The sequence below is a fragment of the Pempheris klunzingeri genome, chromosome 15 (assembly GCF_042242105.1).
Source record: "Pempheris klunzingeri isolate RE-2024b chromosome 15, fPemKlu1.hap1, whole genome shotgun sequence".
NCBI lineage: Eukaryota > Metazoa > Chordata > Actinopteri > Acropomatiformes > Pempheridae > Pempheris > Pempheris klunzingeri.
The window spans coordinates 12,230,369-12,246,714 of record NC_092026.1 but is presented as its reverse complement, the minus strand read 5'-3'; the positions used below and the strand labels follow the sequence as shown (position 1 = coordinate 12,246,714).

Sequence of the window (16,346 nt, the reverse complement as noted above, 5' to 3'; positions counted from 1 at the left end):
TTTTGCACTGCGTACGGTGGCCACACAAACGCTGTCTGATTTAGTTGCAGTAACTGGGTTTTAACTGAACATTTTAGTTACATCTTAATTTTTAGTAAACCCACCACCTTTGACCTACATAGTAATATATTAATTTACAGGTCGCCTATTATTGATGACTGCAAATATGTAGAATTACAGGTTGACTAAAGGTCTAGACTAGAGGCATAGCAATAAGCTTCCATCTGTCCATTTATTGTAAAGACAATGATTAACAAACCACTAGTAAAAGATGTGCAGTAAAAAATAACTGATTATTAATGGTTTCACTGGGTATTTTTGCTAAAAAACTACTGGTCAATTATGTAATACTGATGAAAACAATTGAAAAAGTTACACAAAAGTAACCTGCTTTGGGCTTTGTTTTGAATTCAAAAGATATCTCAATGTTGCACAAATAAGTCAGTAAAAAATTTTGCTCCATGCATCTGTATGGTGCTGTGAGAGCATTTTATCTGTAAGTTCAGTAATTACACTTCTTGAATTTAGGAATCATATCATGTGCAATACTTTGTAATATCTCCTATGTGTATACTATATTGTTTCTATTTGTTTATACTTCCTCTACTATAGCTTATTATATTTTTTTATATCTCCTCATGTCTGCTGTGACATTGTGGATGTCCCTTGGGATTTTCGTGGGACTAATAAAGAAATATCTTATTTTATCTTATCCTATGTATAAATGATGGTTCTTTTGCATACATTTTCTATGTATGATGAACTTATTCAATAGAATATAGACGAGATGTGCTCTGCTCTCGCGAGAAGTTAATGGCGGCTCAGCTCCGTGTGAACAGCGCTTCTATGAACTCCCAGGGCTGAACCCAGGTCAGTGTTTCTGTCCCGCTCCTAAAGCGGCTACATAGGAGCTCGTAAATAACAACTGCAGCTCGACCAGTCCAATGAGACCGCCCTCACCGGGTTGAAGAATGAATTATGGGACGGCGTTACTGTGGAAACGACGGTAACTACTTTTGTTAACCTAGCATGTTAAATACTGTTAGCTAACCAAAGCGGAGTGGATATGTGTAAAGTCTAGCCATGATAGATGGGGTTGCTGCTTGATGTCTCTTGTCTTGTCGTTGTCTTTACCAGCCAGCTACAGGAAAACGGTTTAACGCTACATGGTGCTAATGGCTGATGTAACGCTAATGTTAACACTAGCTTTAACCGTTAACTTAGATGATGGGTGTTTGACTTTGTGATTGCCATTATACAGTCAGATTAATGTTAGGTGGCTAGCTCAGTAACCTGCTGCAAAAAAACTGACCCTGTTGAGTGAACCACAGCTAGCTTAAGCCCATGATGATGCTCCAGGATGGGTCAACACAGCTCCTCTGCCTCACAGCCAGCAGTGGGGTTCCTCTTTTCACAAGAGGGGCGTCGAAACAGCTGCCCTTCTCCATTATCGGCTCCCTGAACGGTGTTCACATGTTCGGGGGTGGTCAGGGAGTGGTGTTGTCCTGCTGTGAGACTGAAGGCGGGGGAAAGGTGGTGTGGAGAGTTTTCCAGGACAGTGTGATGCTCATCGCTGTGAGTGGAGGTGGTCATGGCGGTGCAGGCAGCAGCAAAGAGGACGAGGAGGTCCGTTTACAACGCCTCCTGGAGAATGTGTGGAACTGCATGGTGCTGGTGTTGGGGCAGGATGAGCTGGCCAATGTCAGGAATGTTGAGAGGCTGAAGAGGGACTTGCGGTCCTGCTTCAGCCTTATCGATCAGCTGTTGGAGGAGAGGCAAGAGGGCATCCTGGGTAACCTGACACACTGTGCTGATTCGCTGCTGCCCCCAAACCCCACTATCCTTCAGCAGGCTGTGGATGGCTTCGCTCAGGCTGCAGACAGTGAATTTGGCTGCCTCATCGTCCATGGGCGGATAGCTGCAGCAACTGAGAAGTGGTGGCGCCTAGCACCGCAGGAAGTTGTGCTTCTCTCTGCTTTGATGCGGTCCCTCTCAGCCTCTGGATCAGCCTCTTGTGACTACCCAGTTTTCCTTCCACAGGGCAGCCCCACTGTGGCCCACCGCCTGCTCCGCTTCCAGCTGCTCCCTGGGGCAGATGTGTGCGTGCTATGCGGCCCAACCCCTTCCCTGCACAGAGCAGAGAGTGGACTGGTGGGACGTTTCTGGACACCCCTGGTGGAGACCCTGAGAGATTGCCTGGCTGTTGGAGAGCGCTGCTTACCAGGATCTGTATCCCTTCGCCCTGATGTGCTGGCACTTCTTCTCATCAACCGTGAAACACGTCGCTCAGTCTCCTGTGTGCGGACTTCTGCTAATCATCCGCTCGGTGACCCTCCTTTACCCTCCAAGGCCCGCTGCTGGGAGCTGCTGAAGCTCTTCTACATCTTCAGCACGACACGCTACTTCACCCAGGAGGAGCCTTTGTGTGTCTCCCCAGAGGAGAGGGCTCAGAGAGGCAACACTGAAGACTTCATTCTCGGATTCTCCCACCAGCCACTACAGTGCTATTTAGTTACAGAGGAGTGCAAAAGCTATGGACTTCAGACACCACAGCACCAGCTCTTCCTGCTCATCCCACTGTCAGTGCCTACTTTTGCACTGCGTACGGTGGCCACACAAACGCTGTCTGATTTAGTTGCAGCAACTGGGTTTTAACTGAACATTTTAGTTACATCTTCATTTTTAGTAAACCCACCACCTTTGACCTACATAGTAATATATTAATTTACAGGTCGCCTATTATTGATGACTGCAAATATGTAGAATTACAGGTTGACTAAAGGTCTAGACTAGAGGCATAGCAATAAGCTTCCATCTGTCCATTTATTGTAAAGACAATGATTAACAAACCACTAGTAAAAGATGTGCAGTAAAAGATAACTGATTGTTAATGGTTTCACTGGGTATTTTTGCTAAAAACTACTGGTCCATAATGTAATACTGATGAAAACAATTGAAAAAGTTACACAAAAGTAACCTGCTTTGGGCTTTGTTTTGAATTCAAAAGATATCTCAATGTTGCACAACTTCACTAGCTTAAGGCAGTCTCCGACAGTAATGAAAGCTGGTTGGACTCACAGAAAACTAATATCACTTGGATTGCACTGTATTCCAACATGTATTAGAGAATAATGTGAAAATGTTACACTGGGATAAATAAGTGCCTGCTGTTTGTTTTGACACAAATCATTTTGCTTCAAAAATTATGAAATTAATTGTTTGTCTGTGTTGGTTTTAATCCTAAATATAGTTGAATATTTTCTTTGGGTCTTTGTATCATTGAGTGATTTATTCACATTTTTCCTTCCACTAATGTTTGCAGTCTACTGGTTGAACACTTGCAAATGAGACCTATAAACCACTTGGATTTAACATCAGTTTTTGGATTTTCTCCCAAAGGAAAACTTTTCATATCTCAGGTATTTTCTTGACAGCCATGAGGCACTGACAGTGGAAATCACGAAGTATACAAGTGAAGTCAACTTTAAGGAAAAACTCATTAATTCTGCTCTATAACTCATGCTTATTATGCAAAAACAAAAAAAAAGCTTTGTGTAAGGGCTGTTTATATTCTTCTCCTCACGGTGCTATAATAATAGTACTGACAAAACACGCACTGTTTTTGAACGAATTCTTTGTGTCATGATAATTGCAATGTTTTGTGCCGTCTATAACTGCACTGATCATTAGAAAATTGCAGACCACTTTTCAGTATGTGCGGATTTTTTAATGTGATTCTAGCATTTTTTTTTTCCAGATTACTCTGATTGCTCAGGTTGCTATAGAGGAATTTGCACTAAACCACCCCAGGAGATTTAGCTCGGGATCCAGCCGAGATAGGAGGAGCATTCAAAATTATTTTAATCACCAAGTAAAATGCAAAGTCTCCTCCCAAACCGAAAGGAGCGCTGATACAGCGCAGTTCGGCGCAGGGTGGTCGGCACACTATTGGAAGCTGCAGCCGATCCTTTGGCTCATATCAGTCCGAGCCACGTCTGCAGTCAGAACCGAACCTGAGTGACAGCCTCACGGTGTGTGGATCAGGGAGCAGAGGGGGTGGGATAACGGTGCACACGGTGGGGGGAAGGGGAGGGACGGGACTCTTTGGCTGTGGTGTAGCCATGTGTGCAGAAAACAAACCCCTTAAAAAAAATGTCACAGTGAAAAGCTCAGCCAGTGCCGTGGGCCCTTAGAGACATCCTGGGGGTTTAGCCACACTTTAATCGAAGCCCCAGCTTTCACCTCCCGAAGGTCCAAAGGTCTGAGCGCTTAGTCATTTTTAGGATCGCGGCGGCTCCACTTGCACAACTTTTTTTTATTTCACTTCCCTCGAGTGAAGCAACCGGTGTGCTGCGCGTCTCTGTGCACCGCAGACGCGTTTAAAATCCAGCCAGCTTGTTAAAAGAAGGCCGTGTAACATGTCGGCCACACGGATGAAGCTGCTGTCACCCAAAAACCTGCGGCTTCTAAGCCGGGGGCGAAACGAGCTGTCAGCGGGTCGCAGCGGCGGTGGTCCCAGGGTGCGCTCACTGACCTCTCCCCCTCTGTCCTCCCTCTCTCCCGGCAGAGCTTTATCGACTATGAGTGCGACGCGACGCGGGCTCCCCAAAGAGAAAATGTCCGAGAATGGAGAGTCGTCCCGGGCCAAAGTGCTCACCATCGACACCATGAACCCCACGGTGAAGAAGGTGGAGTACGCCGTGCGGGGCCCCATCGTGCAGCGGGCTGTGGAGCTGGAGAGGGAGCTCTCTGAGGTCTGTACTGCAAACCTGGTCCTCTGTGGATCATACTTTAGTACAAACAGTTCTCATTTCTTCTTTCCTCTCATTTGTGCATCTCACCAGTGTGTTTACAGCCATATTGTGTAGGTCAGACTGTGGCAAACAGCTGTGCAGCTTTTTGCAGACAGTTTGCCCAGCATATTTTGTATTAGAAGAAATTTAGCACTCTAAGAGGTTTGAAATGTTTTAGAGGGATTTTACTGTCACTGTGTTTGAAACAAGACTGGGAAATTTAGTGTTCATATCTGGCAAATACTCATTTGAATCTCATGAAACTTTGATGTTAATTAATCTTTAAAACACATCATGTGTTAGATTTGATTCAGTTGAAAGCAGACTCTGCATGCTGCCGAAGACGGAGTGTGTAAATTGCAGATAAGCAGGTTTCCATTCCTGTTTATGTGCTCATCTGAACATTGTCGAACATTATCACTTGCTGTTCTGCTTACACGTCCCTCCAATCAAAGTCCAACAGATGGTCACTAATTTCTGAGTTCAGCATGTTAGAAAATGGGCTGATTGGCACGATCCAGATATTTCCTGTCTTGAAGCCCGGTCTTGTTGTTTCTAAACCCCAGTTACTTATGGAGAGATCTGCAGTTAGAGGTGTAAGTCCACAGTCTAAAGAAGAACAGACTCCTCTTTAGACTGTTTATGTCCTATTTATATCTGTGTCTCACTGCCTGACCTACTAGTGATGCACATATATGTTGCCTAACGTGACCTGCAAGCCATAATGTCCAGAGTTTCCACATTGGCTGGGCTGCCCTCTATTGTATCATTCATTTTAAGCAAAGACTGAACAGTACTCTCACAATTCTAGAAATTAGTTGGAACATTCAGCATTTCCATAGTATTAATTGATTCTGTATTTCTCCCAAGACATTAAAGGTCTTTTACAGCTTATTGGCTTAATTTTCCATTTCTGCATATCTGTTTTTTTGGGGGGGGTTTTTTAAAGAAAAAAAAAAAAGCTCCGTCAGATCTCTTCCTTTTACACAGTTTATGGTGATGTGGCAACCAGCTGTTAGTGTACCAAGTGCAGTCTGGTGTGAAAACTGTCCTCTCTTGAGTGCTTTGCTCAGGAAAGGATGAGTAAGTGAACAGGCTCTTGCACAGGTGAACGGCACTGCAGCATTGGCCGGCAGGGACTGTAATGACAGCGGTAACCTTTTAACCAGATGTCTTACTGCGACCATAGATTTAATGTTCTGTTTGCTTTGACCGATGCTTATCCGCAGCTTATCCCCTCTCTTTATTGTATATTTATTTTCTTCTTGGCTGTACAAGAGTTTGATCAGGCGTTATCGAATTGATATGTAGATGTTCAAAAAGCAGAAGAAATGGCAGGTGCATTCAGCTGCTAAAACCCAGTCGGGATATTGAGGGATTGGAGCATTTTCAAGGGAGAAACAAAATAATCATTGTACCTCTCACAGCTGCTAATGAACTTTTTATTCAATTAATTTCAAGTAGGACAGGAGGAGCACAGATTGTCCCACTGCCAGTCTTTTCAATAGCACAGCACCCGGCCAGACGACAAGAATGTACCCCAAATTATCATCTACTTCATCTACATTATCCTTATCTTATTCTGCAGTTTTTAGAAGCTTTTAACTGCTGCGCTTTCATTAAAACACATTTCCCCCTCATTTTACGAACACCTCCCTTTAAAACTGCGGTTCGGATGGGGTTGGATTACTTTGGGAAAAAGGTCGCAGTGGCCCTGAATTAAATACACACAAACGAACACAAACTCTGATAGCCCTTCTCAAATATCCGACACGCCTGTTTTTTCTGTAACTTAAATCTTCGTTCACAGCACAAGTACGGCCTTGTTCTGGTCATTTCCCCTAACACTAAGCCTGTGCTACCTGTTCACAGCTTTTTCCAGACAGAGAATAGAAACCAGTCAAACTTTGATCCAACTTCCTGTTCCAGCAAACAAGTGCACAGATAAAGGCTTTACATACAGTTATTACATTGTGGTCTTTGTTTGTCCTAATGAGCAGCTTACTGTTTGACTAAGAATGCGGACTTTTTGAGAGAGTTGCTGTGGCGATAGGCCACAAACAAATTCTTTAGTCGTCCTGCAACACGACGATAAGCAACATGTAAACCTCTAAAGATGTTTTCAATTGTAGAATCCATGGTGAGTTTGCATTTCTAACGCAGTGATCTGAATACATTATGCAAAGTGAACTCTTTTTAACATTGTTTATTATCTGAACTTTGCGGTATGCTGTTAAGTCGCAATATTTTGCGGCATTAAAGAAACGTTTCCTTTATGAAGCCTCGGAAGTAAAGAAATACTGCCTGAGTAAAATTTACGTCCAGAGCATAGATTCAACTTTTGTTGGACCTTCCAACAACAGAGGACAAAAAGCACGGGACATTTGAGTTGGTTCTCAGGAGCAGAGGTCAGTGAATTTCCAAAAGAGCCTCATCATGAATAGGCGGTACCTTTGACCTAGGGGAGTTATTCCCCCGCTGTAATGTTATTGGTCCAGACAGAGAGACGCCTCTAATATGTGACCAATGAGACAGCCAGAGAGAGCCTCCTAAAATCTGAACTGGATCAGGCAAATCAAACAAACGGCCTGTTTTGATTTCCGCAGTGTGTCAGTGGGAGGTTCCACTGGTGGTTTCTCTGCAGCGTCATGCTGATCCTAACATCTGGTGTTAACTGTGTGCGTGTGTGTGCATTGCTGCTTGCCCTGTGTCAGTGATCTCAGCTGCTCAAGAGATCATCTTTCAGAGACATTATATCAATAGCCTTGGAAGACAGCAAAGTAATGCTTTTGCTTTTGCAATATATTCCTGTAATTATTTTTGTGAGGTTAAACGTCCTTGTGCAATATGTGTCTCTGTGTCAAAAGGTTAATGGTGTCTGCACGATAAGGTAGTTTGCACAGACTGGGACTTTGTTCCGATGTTTGCACATACTATCTACAACAAGGCAGTGGCAAATACACTAAACAGTTTTTGCTTAATGTTCTCTGTCCCTGCTACAGTGCTGCAGTGTCAGCTCGCTTATTAATTAAATTCTCAATGTAGAATCAATGTACTTTTGCTTAAAATGCATTGTCTGTCAAGTTTGAAATCTCCTTTGTTTACAGCCATGTTTGCTGCCAGCAGTCTTTTTGTCGCTTGCCTTTACTGGCGCCTTGCTACACATGCGTGGTCATCTGCATCCTTCATGAAATACTAACCAAACGGGGACTCATGCTTTAAGATGTTGCTCCACAGCGCTTCTAGTGATCAAAAACACCACAGGGCACATTTTAAATGGCACTATCCTGTCACAAACTGTTACTCACTGAATAAATTAGATCAGAATTGACCTAAATTGGAGAAGATTGAAGTTAAAATTAGATGTGATGTACCTGTACCTGTATCGGTTCATGTAGTTATGAAGTCTAAATTCTCATCAGCAAAATCTAATCTTCCTGTTTGGAGGTACTTTACTTTAGTCCTGCATGTAGCAGCATATTATATGACTATATAGATATTTTGATTTCACATCACTGTTGGAAATTTACTGGTTCAGTTCAACCAACAGCCAATAAAATCCATCCCATTAAGTTTTTTTGGATAAATCACCAAACCAGCAGCTGCTAGTCTCTCAGCCTCTTTTGGCTCAAATGTTTATGGAGAAGTTATGTATGTGTGTTTGTCACAAGCGTTTTAGCGCAGTGGGAGTTCTCCATCAACCCCTTTCTCTTTGACAGTTGAGTCAGGTTTGTTAAAGGGCAGTCAATGTAAATTTCACAGAGGATAATGACATTACTTCTTGTCTACAAGGTGAGAAAATGCTCTGCTCTGCCTTTTTCCAGTCTTCATCATGTCTGCATGTTGTGTTTATGCTCTGCAGGGAATGAAGAAGCCTTTCGCTGAGGTCATTAAGGCCAACATTGGTGATGCACATGCAATGGGCCAGCAGCCAATCACTTTCTTCCGACAGGTCTGTTCGTAAGCACCTCCCCCAACCTCTCTTCTAAATTTAGCACATCCTCATCCTGACTCAGTGTCTGAAACTGATTTCTTCCTCTTTAACTAAATTGTAATTCCTGATTTTTGCGGTAATCCCTATAATTTCATAATGGCCGTATCTCCCTTTTCTACCTTTGTTCCAAGGTCTTGGCACTCTGCTCCTACCCTGAACTGCTGAATGACAGCACATTCCCAGAGGATGCAAAAAATAGAGCACGCCGCATTCTGCAGTCCTGTGGAGGGAACAGTATGGGTGTGTATGAGTGTGTTGGTTTTTAGCTCAAACACAATAAGCTTTGAAAAACCCCAGTTGCTAATTATCACCTTCAGCCTCTTCATTATTAACTGCCTTGTGTGTTAAAGTATTCTTTCTGGTGGTGCTTTGTTGAGCTAAAGCTTTAATTTGTAATAGCAATTTGTATTTGTCTCCACATGAATCTCCTTCAGGTTCCTACAGTGCCAGTCAGGGCATAGACTCTGTGCGTCAGGATGTGGCCCGCTACATTGAGCGAAGGGATGGTGGCGTGCCCTGCGACCCAGACAACATTTACCTCACCACAGGGGCCAGCGACGGCATTGTGGTACAAATCACCTCACATCTGTTACAATGACTTTGACTCTGTTGCAGTATTAGTCATGTATGTTTGTTTTCTCCTAAAGAAATGAAGAATAAATTGTAGTGCACCTATACTAATGAACTCATAGTTCCCTGATGTCTTGATCATTTTGCTATGAATTTATTAAAAACATAGAACTGACAAAACAGATGCATTTTGGAGTGAACTCCTCATCACTACATTTCTTTTCAAGGACACATCACATAGTCTGCAAAAAGCAGGAAAATAAACAGTTAGCATCTATTAAAGATCAGCACGCTCAGATGAGTCTCTAAGATCACTGATGCCCAAACATTTTGGCTCATCACCCTTTTTAGAAGCTGACTGTGAGACGGTGTTACCCTCTCACAGGTACTTGCCATGGGCTGTCTGTGAGCTATCTGTCTGTGACTTTAAGAGTGATTTTTCCTTTCGTTTCATTTCAACGAGATGCAGCTGTCCAAGAAGAAAAGCAAAGATTTGAGAAAAGACTGCTTAAAGCTAGAAAGCTAACATTTCCTGGAAGATACCCTTGAGGGGCAACCTACTGAATTGGATCATATGGCCTCATCATACTGATAGCATCATGTTAAAAGAAAATCTACTGTATGCTGTGATGACGGTTTCATGCTAAAATACAGATGCAGAGCAGCAAATTTGAAATTCAGAGCAGGAGAATTTCACAAGTTTCCTTTTCCGACCTCTTACTTAAATTTGTATGCCTATAAAGTGTCATGCAGACAAAGTTACTGTGTATATACACATTTAAAATGTGATTACTTGATGAAGGTAAAACTGTTGAGCTGACATATCTTTCTCCTCCTCCCTGTCCTGCACTTTTAGACCATGCTGAAGCTGCTGGTGTGCGGCGAGGGTGAGACCCGTACAGGCGTCATGATCTCCATACCTCAGTATCCCCTGTACTCGGCTGCACTGGCCGAACTGGGCGCCGTGCAGATCAACTATTACCTTAATGAAGAAAAGTGCTGGAGTCTGGACATCAGTGAGCTGCAGCGCTCCCTGGATGAGGCCCGGCGGCACTGCAACCCTCGAGCTCTGTGCATCATCAACCCTGGAAACCCTACCGGTAAAGCTGCCTTCATTTTGTTTTGGTCAAAGTGGTCGTTCAGCACTCTAGATAATCAAGTTGTATCAGCTTTAGGGCATAGTCTGAAGAACATAAAAAAGGACTTTAACTTTGATTTAACAAAGAAAGTAACGAATTAGGCTTCAGGCCTATTTGCAGTGTTAACTGTACAGAACATTCTCTTCATTTTTAATTATTTAGCAGCTGAGAGTTAAAGTCTAATTTAACTGGAAAACAATTGTGTGACAAAAAAATCATAAGTAAGAAAGAGGTCCTCTTACTGGATTTTTTTCTGGCTTTCAGCTTATCTTGCTTCCTTCCTCAGTGGATGGAGTTTGCACAGTTGACATGGAGATAACTCAGTTATTGTCGTTAGAGTGCCAAACTCCATCTGCTGAAGAAGACAGCAAGTTGTGATCGATTGCCTATAAAATTCCAGTAAGTGAACCTTGAGTCAGGATTTTTTTTAACATACATATTTTACTAGAATACTTGGGAGCCATCTTTAGACAGTTTACAGAGATACAGACAGGAAGGAGGGTATGAAAACAATATTGGCTGCAATCAAACTGAAGCGGTTATATGATAGGCATCCTAAACCACTAGGTCCATAAGAGTAGCATTATCATTTCTGCCTGAGGCGCACAAATCATTTAGTCTCCACCTTTGTAGTTCTAGAGCCACACGTTTGATACACTGCTCAAAGAAGAGCCACCAGATGGCAGCAAATGGATATAACTGCCTACCTATTGACTATTTCAGCCCTTCCTCCATAATGAGCATCCCTCTCGTTCACAGGTCAGGTTCAGAGCAGACAGTGCATTGAGGATGTAATCCGATTTGCAGCAAAGGAACGTCTCTTCCTCATGGCTGATGAGGTACGGTCTCTGCATCTCTGAACATCTACCCGCTTCATTTGTTTCTGTGCCCTCTGACATCTGTCAGTCTGCCTTCATCTCCCAGGTGTACCAGGATAACGTGTATGCTGATGGTTGCCAGTTCCACTCTTTTAAGAAGGTTCTGTTTGACATGGGGCCAGAGTATTCAAATACAGTGGAGCTGGCGTCTTTCCACTCCACTTCCAAATGTTACATGGGAGAGTAAGTCATTTTACTTGTAAAAATATTGTTTCCAACTAGTTTTTTGTGTTTGTTCTCTCTCTGTCCTTATTTTCTTTTATCACACAATTCCTGTGCACCCTAAAGTTTGCTCTCCCTCTTAGATGTGGCTTCCGTGGAGGCTACATGGAGATCATCAACATGGATAATGAGGTAAAGGCCCAGCTGACCAAGCTGGTCTCTGTCCGTCTGTGTCCTCCTGTCCCCGGACAGGCCCTAATGGACCTGGTGGTCAACCCTCCGCAGCCTGGGGAGCCGTCATTTGAAAACTTTATCAAGGTACTGAGTCTACGTTCCACAACCCCCATTTATTTGCAGTAATGAAGGGACAAATAAATCAATACACCAATACACTGCAACATGCTCTCTTGTTGAATATTATCTCTATCCCTTATTGACACCAGATCATTATACATAATCTTTAAAATATGCTATCAGTGTCCTGCATTTGATCATGGATTTTACCCTCATTTTTTTTTTTCTTTGGCTGTTGTGATATTACTCATAAACTAATTTTAACACAATGACAACATCTGAAGTTAGATGATATTTCAGGTGAGATATAAACTGTGGAACTCTGCTGCCTTCAGAGAGTTCAGGCTTTTTATGGCTGCTTCGCTTTCTATCGCTTGTACTTGAGCTGTGTTAAAATGGCCTCAGCTATATGCACTTTGTTGCACACTGTTTTACCTCAAATATCTGTGAAACCGAAGATTTTGTGAGACAGTGAACATGCAGTATATCCTGTTATCTCCCATTATATTCCTGTTTTATGGAAAAGAAGGTTGTCGTTGCTGGGGTTTGTTTTTTCATGAAATTGTGATGTATCGTAGATACTTGTCATGTTCTATCGTGAGTTACACCAAGTGCAGAGGTGCTTTGGAACGTTTTTTATATAGTTGCATAAGGTACTTATGAAAGCCCATTTAAAACTCACCTCGTGGCATTCATATAATCTCTATTTACGCTTACTGTACAATATCTGGCATGACCATTCGTCTGTCTCGTGGAGCTCACAGAAGTCTGGAGAAATTCAAGCAGAAAACTCACATCGTCTCCAGCTAACAGAAAAAGGCACGGGATGATCTGATGGCACAGCAACATAACCCTCTCCAGATCTCATTTAGCTTGATAATACAGGATATTGCTACATTATATGAATGATTCTAGTACAGTCAAACCCAGCCATCACAAATATTGTTGCGGATGTTTCTTCTCTTTGGTTTACTTTCTTGTCTCTCTGTCCTCTCTATTCTGCATTTTCTGCTCTCTCTCCCAAACTCAGGAGCGCACAGCCACCTTAAGTGCCTTAGCAGAGAAGGCCGAGCTGACAGAGCAGGTTCTCAATACTGTGGAAGGCATCAGCTGCAACCCTGTGCAGGGTGCTATGTACTCTTTCCCTTGCATAACTATTCCTGAAAAGGCCATCAAGGAGGCCACGGTCAGTCCTTAACTGTCTTTCATAAATGTTTCAGTGATTCAAGTTGTGTTGTCGTTTCAAGGGAATGTCATTGACCAGGAGCAGCATAAAAGAATAAAATAGCTCATACAGTTATATAAGATTTTTTACTTAATCGCAAATCTATTACTTTGGTTTGCTTTTATTATTTTACTTATTTTCTTGCAAGGCCTCAACAGCTCTCAGTCCACCTGTGCTCTAGTTCACTAGCTAGCATTAAATATGCTTGCAGAAAACATAAGAGCAGCATCTCATACTCTACACTGTGGCGGATTGAATAACTCTTAAACCAGGTTCAGTACACTGTGCCTCCACCTCCCTGTTTGCTAAAGAGAACAAATGATTTCCAATAGCTTGTGTTTTCAATTCTGTCCCGAGGTTGACTGCTCACTAGGAATTTCAGGGAGGGTTGATGAGCCGATCTGATTAGCCTTACAGAGGATAAGGTCAGAGTAAAGCTGACCTACTGACACCTGATCAATCCCTGTGACTCCACTCACCATCTCACCGATGCCACACAGTTGTAGCATTGCTTTTTTTTTTTTTTTCTCTCTCGCTGTGCTTTCCCCCGAAAACAACATGTACAGACAGAGCTTCTTTAGCTATTGGCGGTTTAAACAGAGCCGCTGTGCTGTCCATTGAGCTTGTTTTTGATCTCCGTGCTCGGCTACTTCTAAGGCTGCGACACTTCAAAAGGATTTTAAAAGGTTTTACAAAGGCTGTTAATCCAGCCAGAAGTGGACATACTGCAGATTTAGTTTACCTCATGTTTGTGCTCACCTCTTTTTGTTTTCTGTACATCGACCTTCAGTTATATTTATACTTCTTGTCCTTACTCAAAGCCATGTACAACTCTGAAGGGCATCGGAAGCTGAAATGGCATAAACACATGAACTAAGGGGGGACATTTTTGAATGTATACAAATTGAAAATATGTTTTAGTTTATTCAAGTCATGAATCAAAGGCAGAATAGGGTGGACTTTTAATAGAAGACAATACTATATACTATATAGAATAGAAGAGTATTCTGAATCACTATGTTGTGTTACAATAAAGCCTACAGCACTAAATCCCTGATCCAATACTTACTACTTGAAATAGTCCCATTCCACCACAGTATTAAGCCTTAAATGGTGCTGTAATGTTTCTTTTCCTCTCCATTAGGACAAAGGTCAGCAGCCAGACATGTTTTATTGCATGAAGATGCTGGAAGAGACGGGGATCTGCCTCGTACCTGGAAGCGGCTTTGGCCAGAAGGATGGAACCTACCACTTCAGGTACAGATTACTTTGTAAAATAAATCTCTATCTAATCTTTCTATTAGAGCTGCAACTAACAATTATTTTCATTATTGCTTAATCTGCAGGTTACTGGTCAATCAAACGAGTTATTATTTTAGATTTTTAAAACGTCAGAAAGTAGAAAAAATGGTACAAAACCCAAAGGTATTCAGATATTCAGTTGAACTGGTGGCATTTTTGCTTTAAAAAAATTACATAAAACGTTAATTAATTACATTAAATACGTTAACGCTAATTAATTTTCCAACAACTGGCTAATTAATTAATGTACTAGTCATTGCTCATTGCTTTTTTGTAAAATAAAGTGTTAGTTTGACATTAAAACCCCTTTTCAGACATCACCCTTACAATAATAACCTACCCAACAGTCTCTGTGTATATTTTAAATTTTCATTTATGTCAACTGCATGGATGAATAAATGAATACCAGCGAAACACTAAAGCCTGTTCATGTCGGATATTGTAATACAGGCAGCAGAGTTTGATCTCTTGCAACGTTAAATGATTAAATTGATGGGGAGACGATATCCATGGATTCATTGGAAGGAGTGAAGGAAGTGTCCCTCGTGCTCACGACTGTCATTAATTAACAATCTCATTCCTCTCTCTCTCTCTCTGCTCCTTCTGCTCCTCACAAATATCGTGTGAATGTTGTCTCTTTCCAAAACTGTCTTGTCTGAATGACGGCATGAGGAACACTGACGTAGAGAGCCAAATGTCTGATCTGATAACAGTTGAATGAAGCCAACAATGTTTTGTATCGCAAGTTTGTTCCCAAGTTAAAGGAAGAAAATGATTGTCTTTTCTCAGTGTACATTTTGTTTGCTCTCTGGTTATTTACTTACTTTCTATCATGATTCTTCTTGTGAAATCCATACTAACCATTTACCAAGATGTCTGCTGTTGCTACATCACAGTTAATCTTTTCTTGCCCCCCCCCGCCCCTCCAGAATGACCATCTTGCCGCCGATTGAGAAGCTGAAGATCCTGCTGAACAAAGTCAAGGAGTTCCACCAGAAATTCATACAACAGTATTCTTAAATTCCCACAACTCTCCCTTCCTACAACGGAAGGAGCCAACAACCACAATAAGAAAGAACTCAGCCAATCAGATTTTATCTTAATAAGTGCCTTTCTTACGTCGGCTCTGGTGGTCTCTATGATGATGCACTTCAGCCTCTACAGCACAGTTATTTCATTTGGACTTTTACAGAACGTATATAAGTCAATCAAAAAGGGTGATTTTGGAGGAATTAATTCATAGATTTACATCAGCTTGGTAGAAAAAATATGATTTCGCCTTGTGTGTGGTTTCAACTTTGAAGTATGTACAGTATTTACTGTAAGTCTCTGTATTTGTGAATATGAGAGATTGTAGTAACACCAAGCTGAAGAAAAGGTACAATTGAAGACAAAGTGATGCTGTTTAAATTGTGAGTATATTTACGACTGTTTATAATATTCCATTCCTGCAGGCAGTACGTGACAGGGAGAATATGCAGAAAAAGTTTGCGTGATGATTCAGTGGTGATTTTGTAGAATCAAAATAAATGCAACTGTCTTTATTGTCTCTCCTTATTTCGGAAAGAGCTGTCACGTGTGTTGAGATCGATGAGAGTGGCAAGAGTGAACCAAAACTTAACAGCTGCAAGCTCTAAAACAAAACAACAAGTAGCAGCATAAAGTTCTGTAGAGCTGAGGGGAAACCGTGATGATTCTCTGTGGGTTTGTCAGTGAACGCAGCATCTTTCACACTGCTCGGAGTCATTTGATCCACTGTTGATATCTTAATATTGATCAGTGCAGCTTTACACCAACTGACTGAATAAAAAATAATGGAAACTTAAGGGAAATTGAATGCCCCATTATCATGTAATGCCACTTGTGATGTGAGTGGATGCTGATCAGTAAAACGTAGCCACTGGTAGGCACGGTGCAATTAAACCAGTTTACAGATGAAAATATGGATATTTTTACAAGCCTGTTTGCAAAAGAGGGATCCGGCAGTCA

The 16,346-nt window shown here is 42.0% G+C and overlaps 2 protein-coding genes across 2 annotated transcripts; both read left to right on the top strand.

The window, feature by feature from the left end:
• Nucleotides 1-1,344: 1,344 nt before the first annotated feature.
• Nucleotides 1,345-2,877, top strand: fuz (fuzzy planar cell polarity protein). Its single transcript, XM_070845655.1, has one exon. It carries the CDS (start codon nt 1,345-1,347, stop codon nt 2,653-2,655), a length of 1,311 nt encoding a protein of 436 aa, XP_070701756.1. The 3' UTR covers nt 2,656-2,877.
• A 1,477-nt stretch (nt 2,878-4,354) lies between these two features.
• gpt (glutamic--pyruvic transaminase) lies at nt 4,355-15,901 on the top strand. Its single transcript, XM_070845315.1, has 11 exons — nt 4,355-4,754; nt 8,656-8,745; nt 8,919-9,027; nt 9,222-9,355; nt 10,214-10,457; nt 11,256-11,335; nt 11,421-11,557; nt 11,680-11,854; nt 12,861-13,016; nt 14,200-14,312; nt 15,287-15,901. The coding sequence occupies exons 1-11, from the start codon at nt 4,419-4,421 to the stop codon at nt 15,375-15,377; spliced, it is 1,665 nt and encodes a 554-aa protein (XP_070701416.1). The 5' UTR covers nt 4,355-4,418; the 3' UTR covers nt 15,378-15,901.
• Nucleotides 15,902-16,346: the final 445 nt, after the last annotated feature.

What these genes read in the sequence shown, in the direction of transcription:
- fuz (XM_070845655.1), top strand. Translation starts at nt 1,345, where the DNA reads ATGATGATGCTCCAGGATGGGTCAACACAGCTCCTCTGCCTCACAGCC.
- gpt (XM_070845315.1), top strand. Translation starts at nt 4,419, where the DNA reads ATGTCGGCCACACGGATGAAGCTGCTGTCACCCAAAAACCTGCGGCTT. An exon ending in GGGCCAGCGACGGCATTGTG is followed by an intron (nt 9,356 to 10,213) that starts GTACAAATCACC and finishes CTGCACTTTTAG; the next exon opens with ACCATGCTGAAGCTGCTGGT. An exon ending in CAACCCTGGAAACCCTACCG is followed by an intron (nt 10,458 to 11,255) that starts GTAAAGCTGCCT and finishes TCTCGTTCACAG; the next exon opens with GTCAGGTTCAGAGCAGACAG.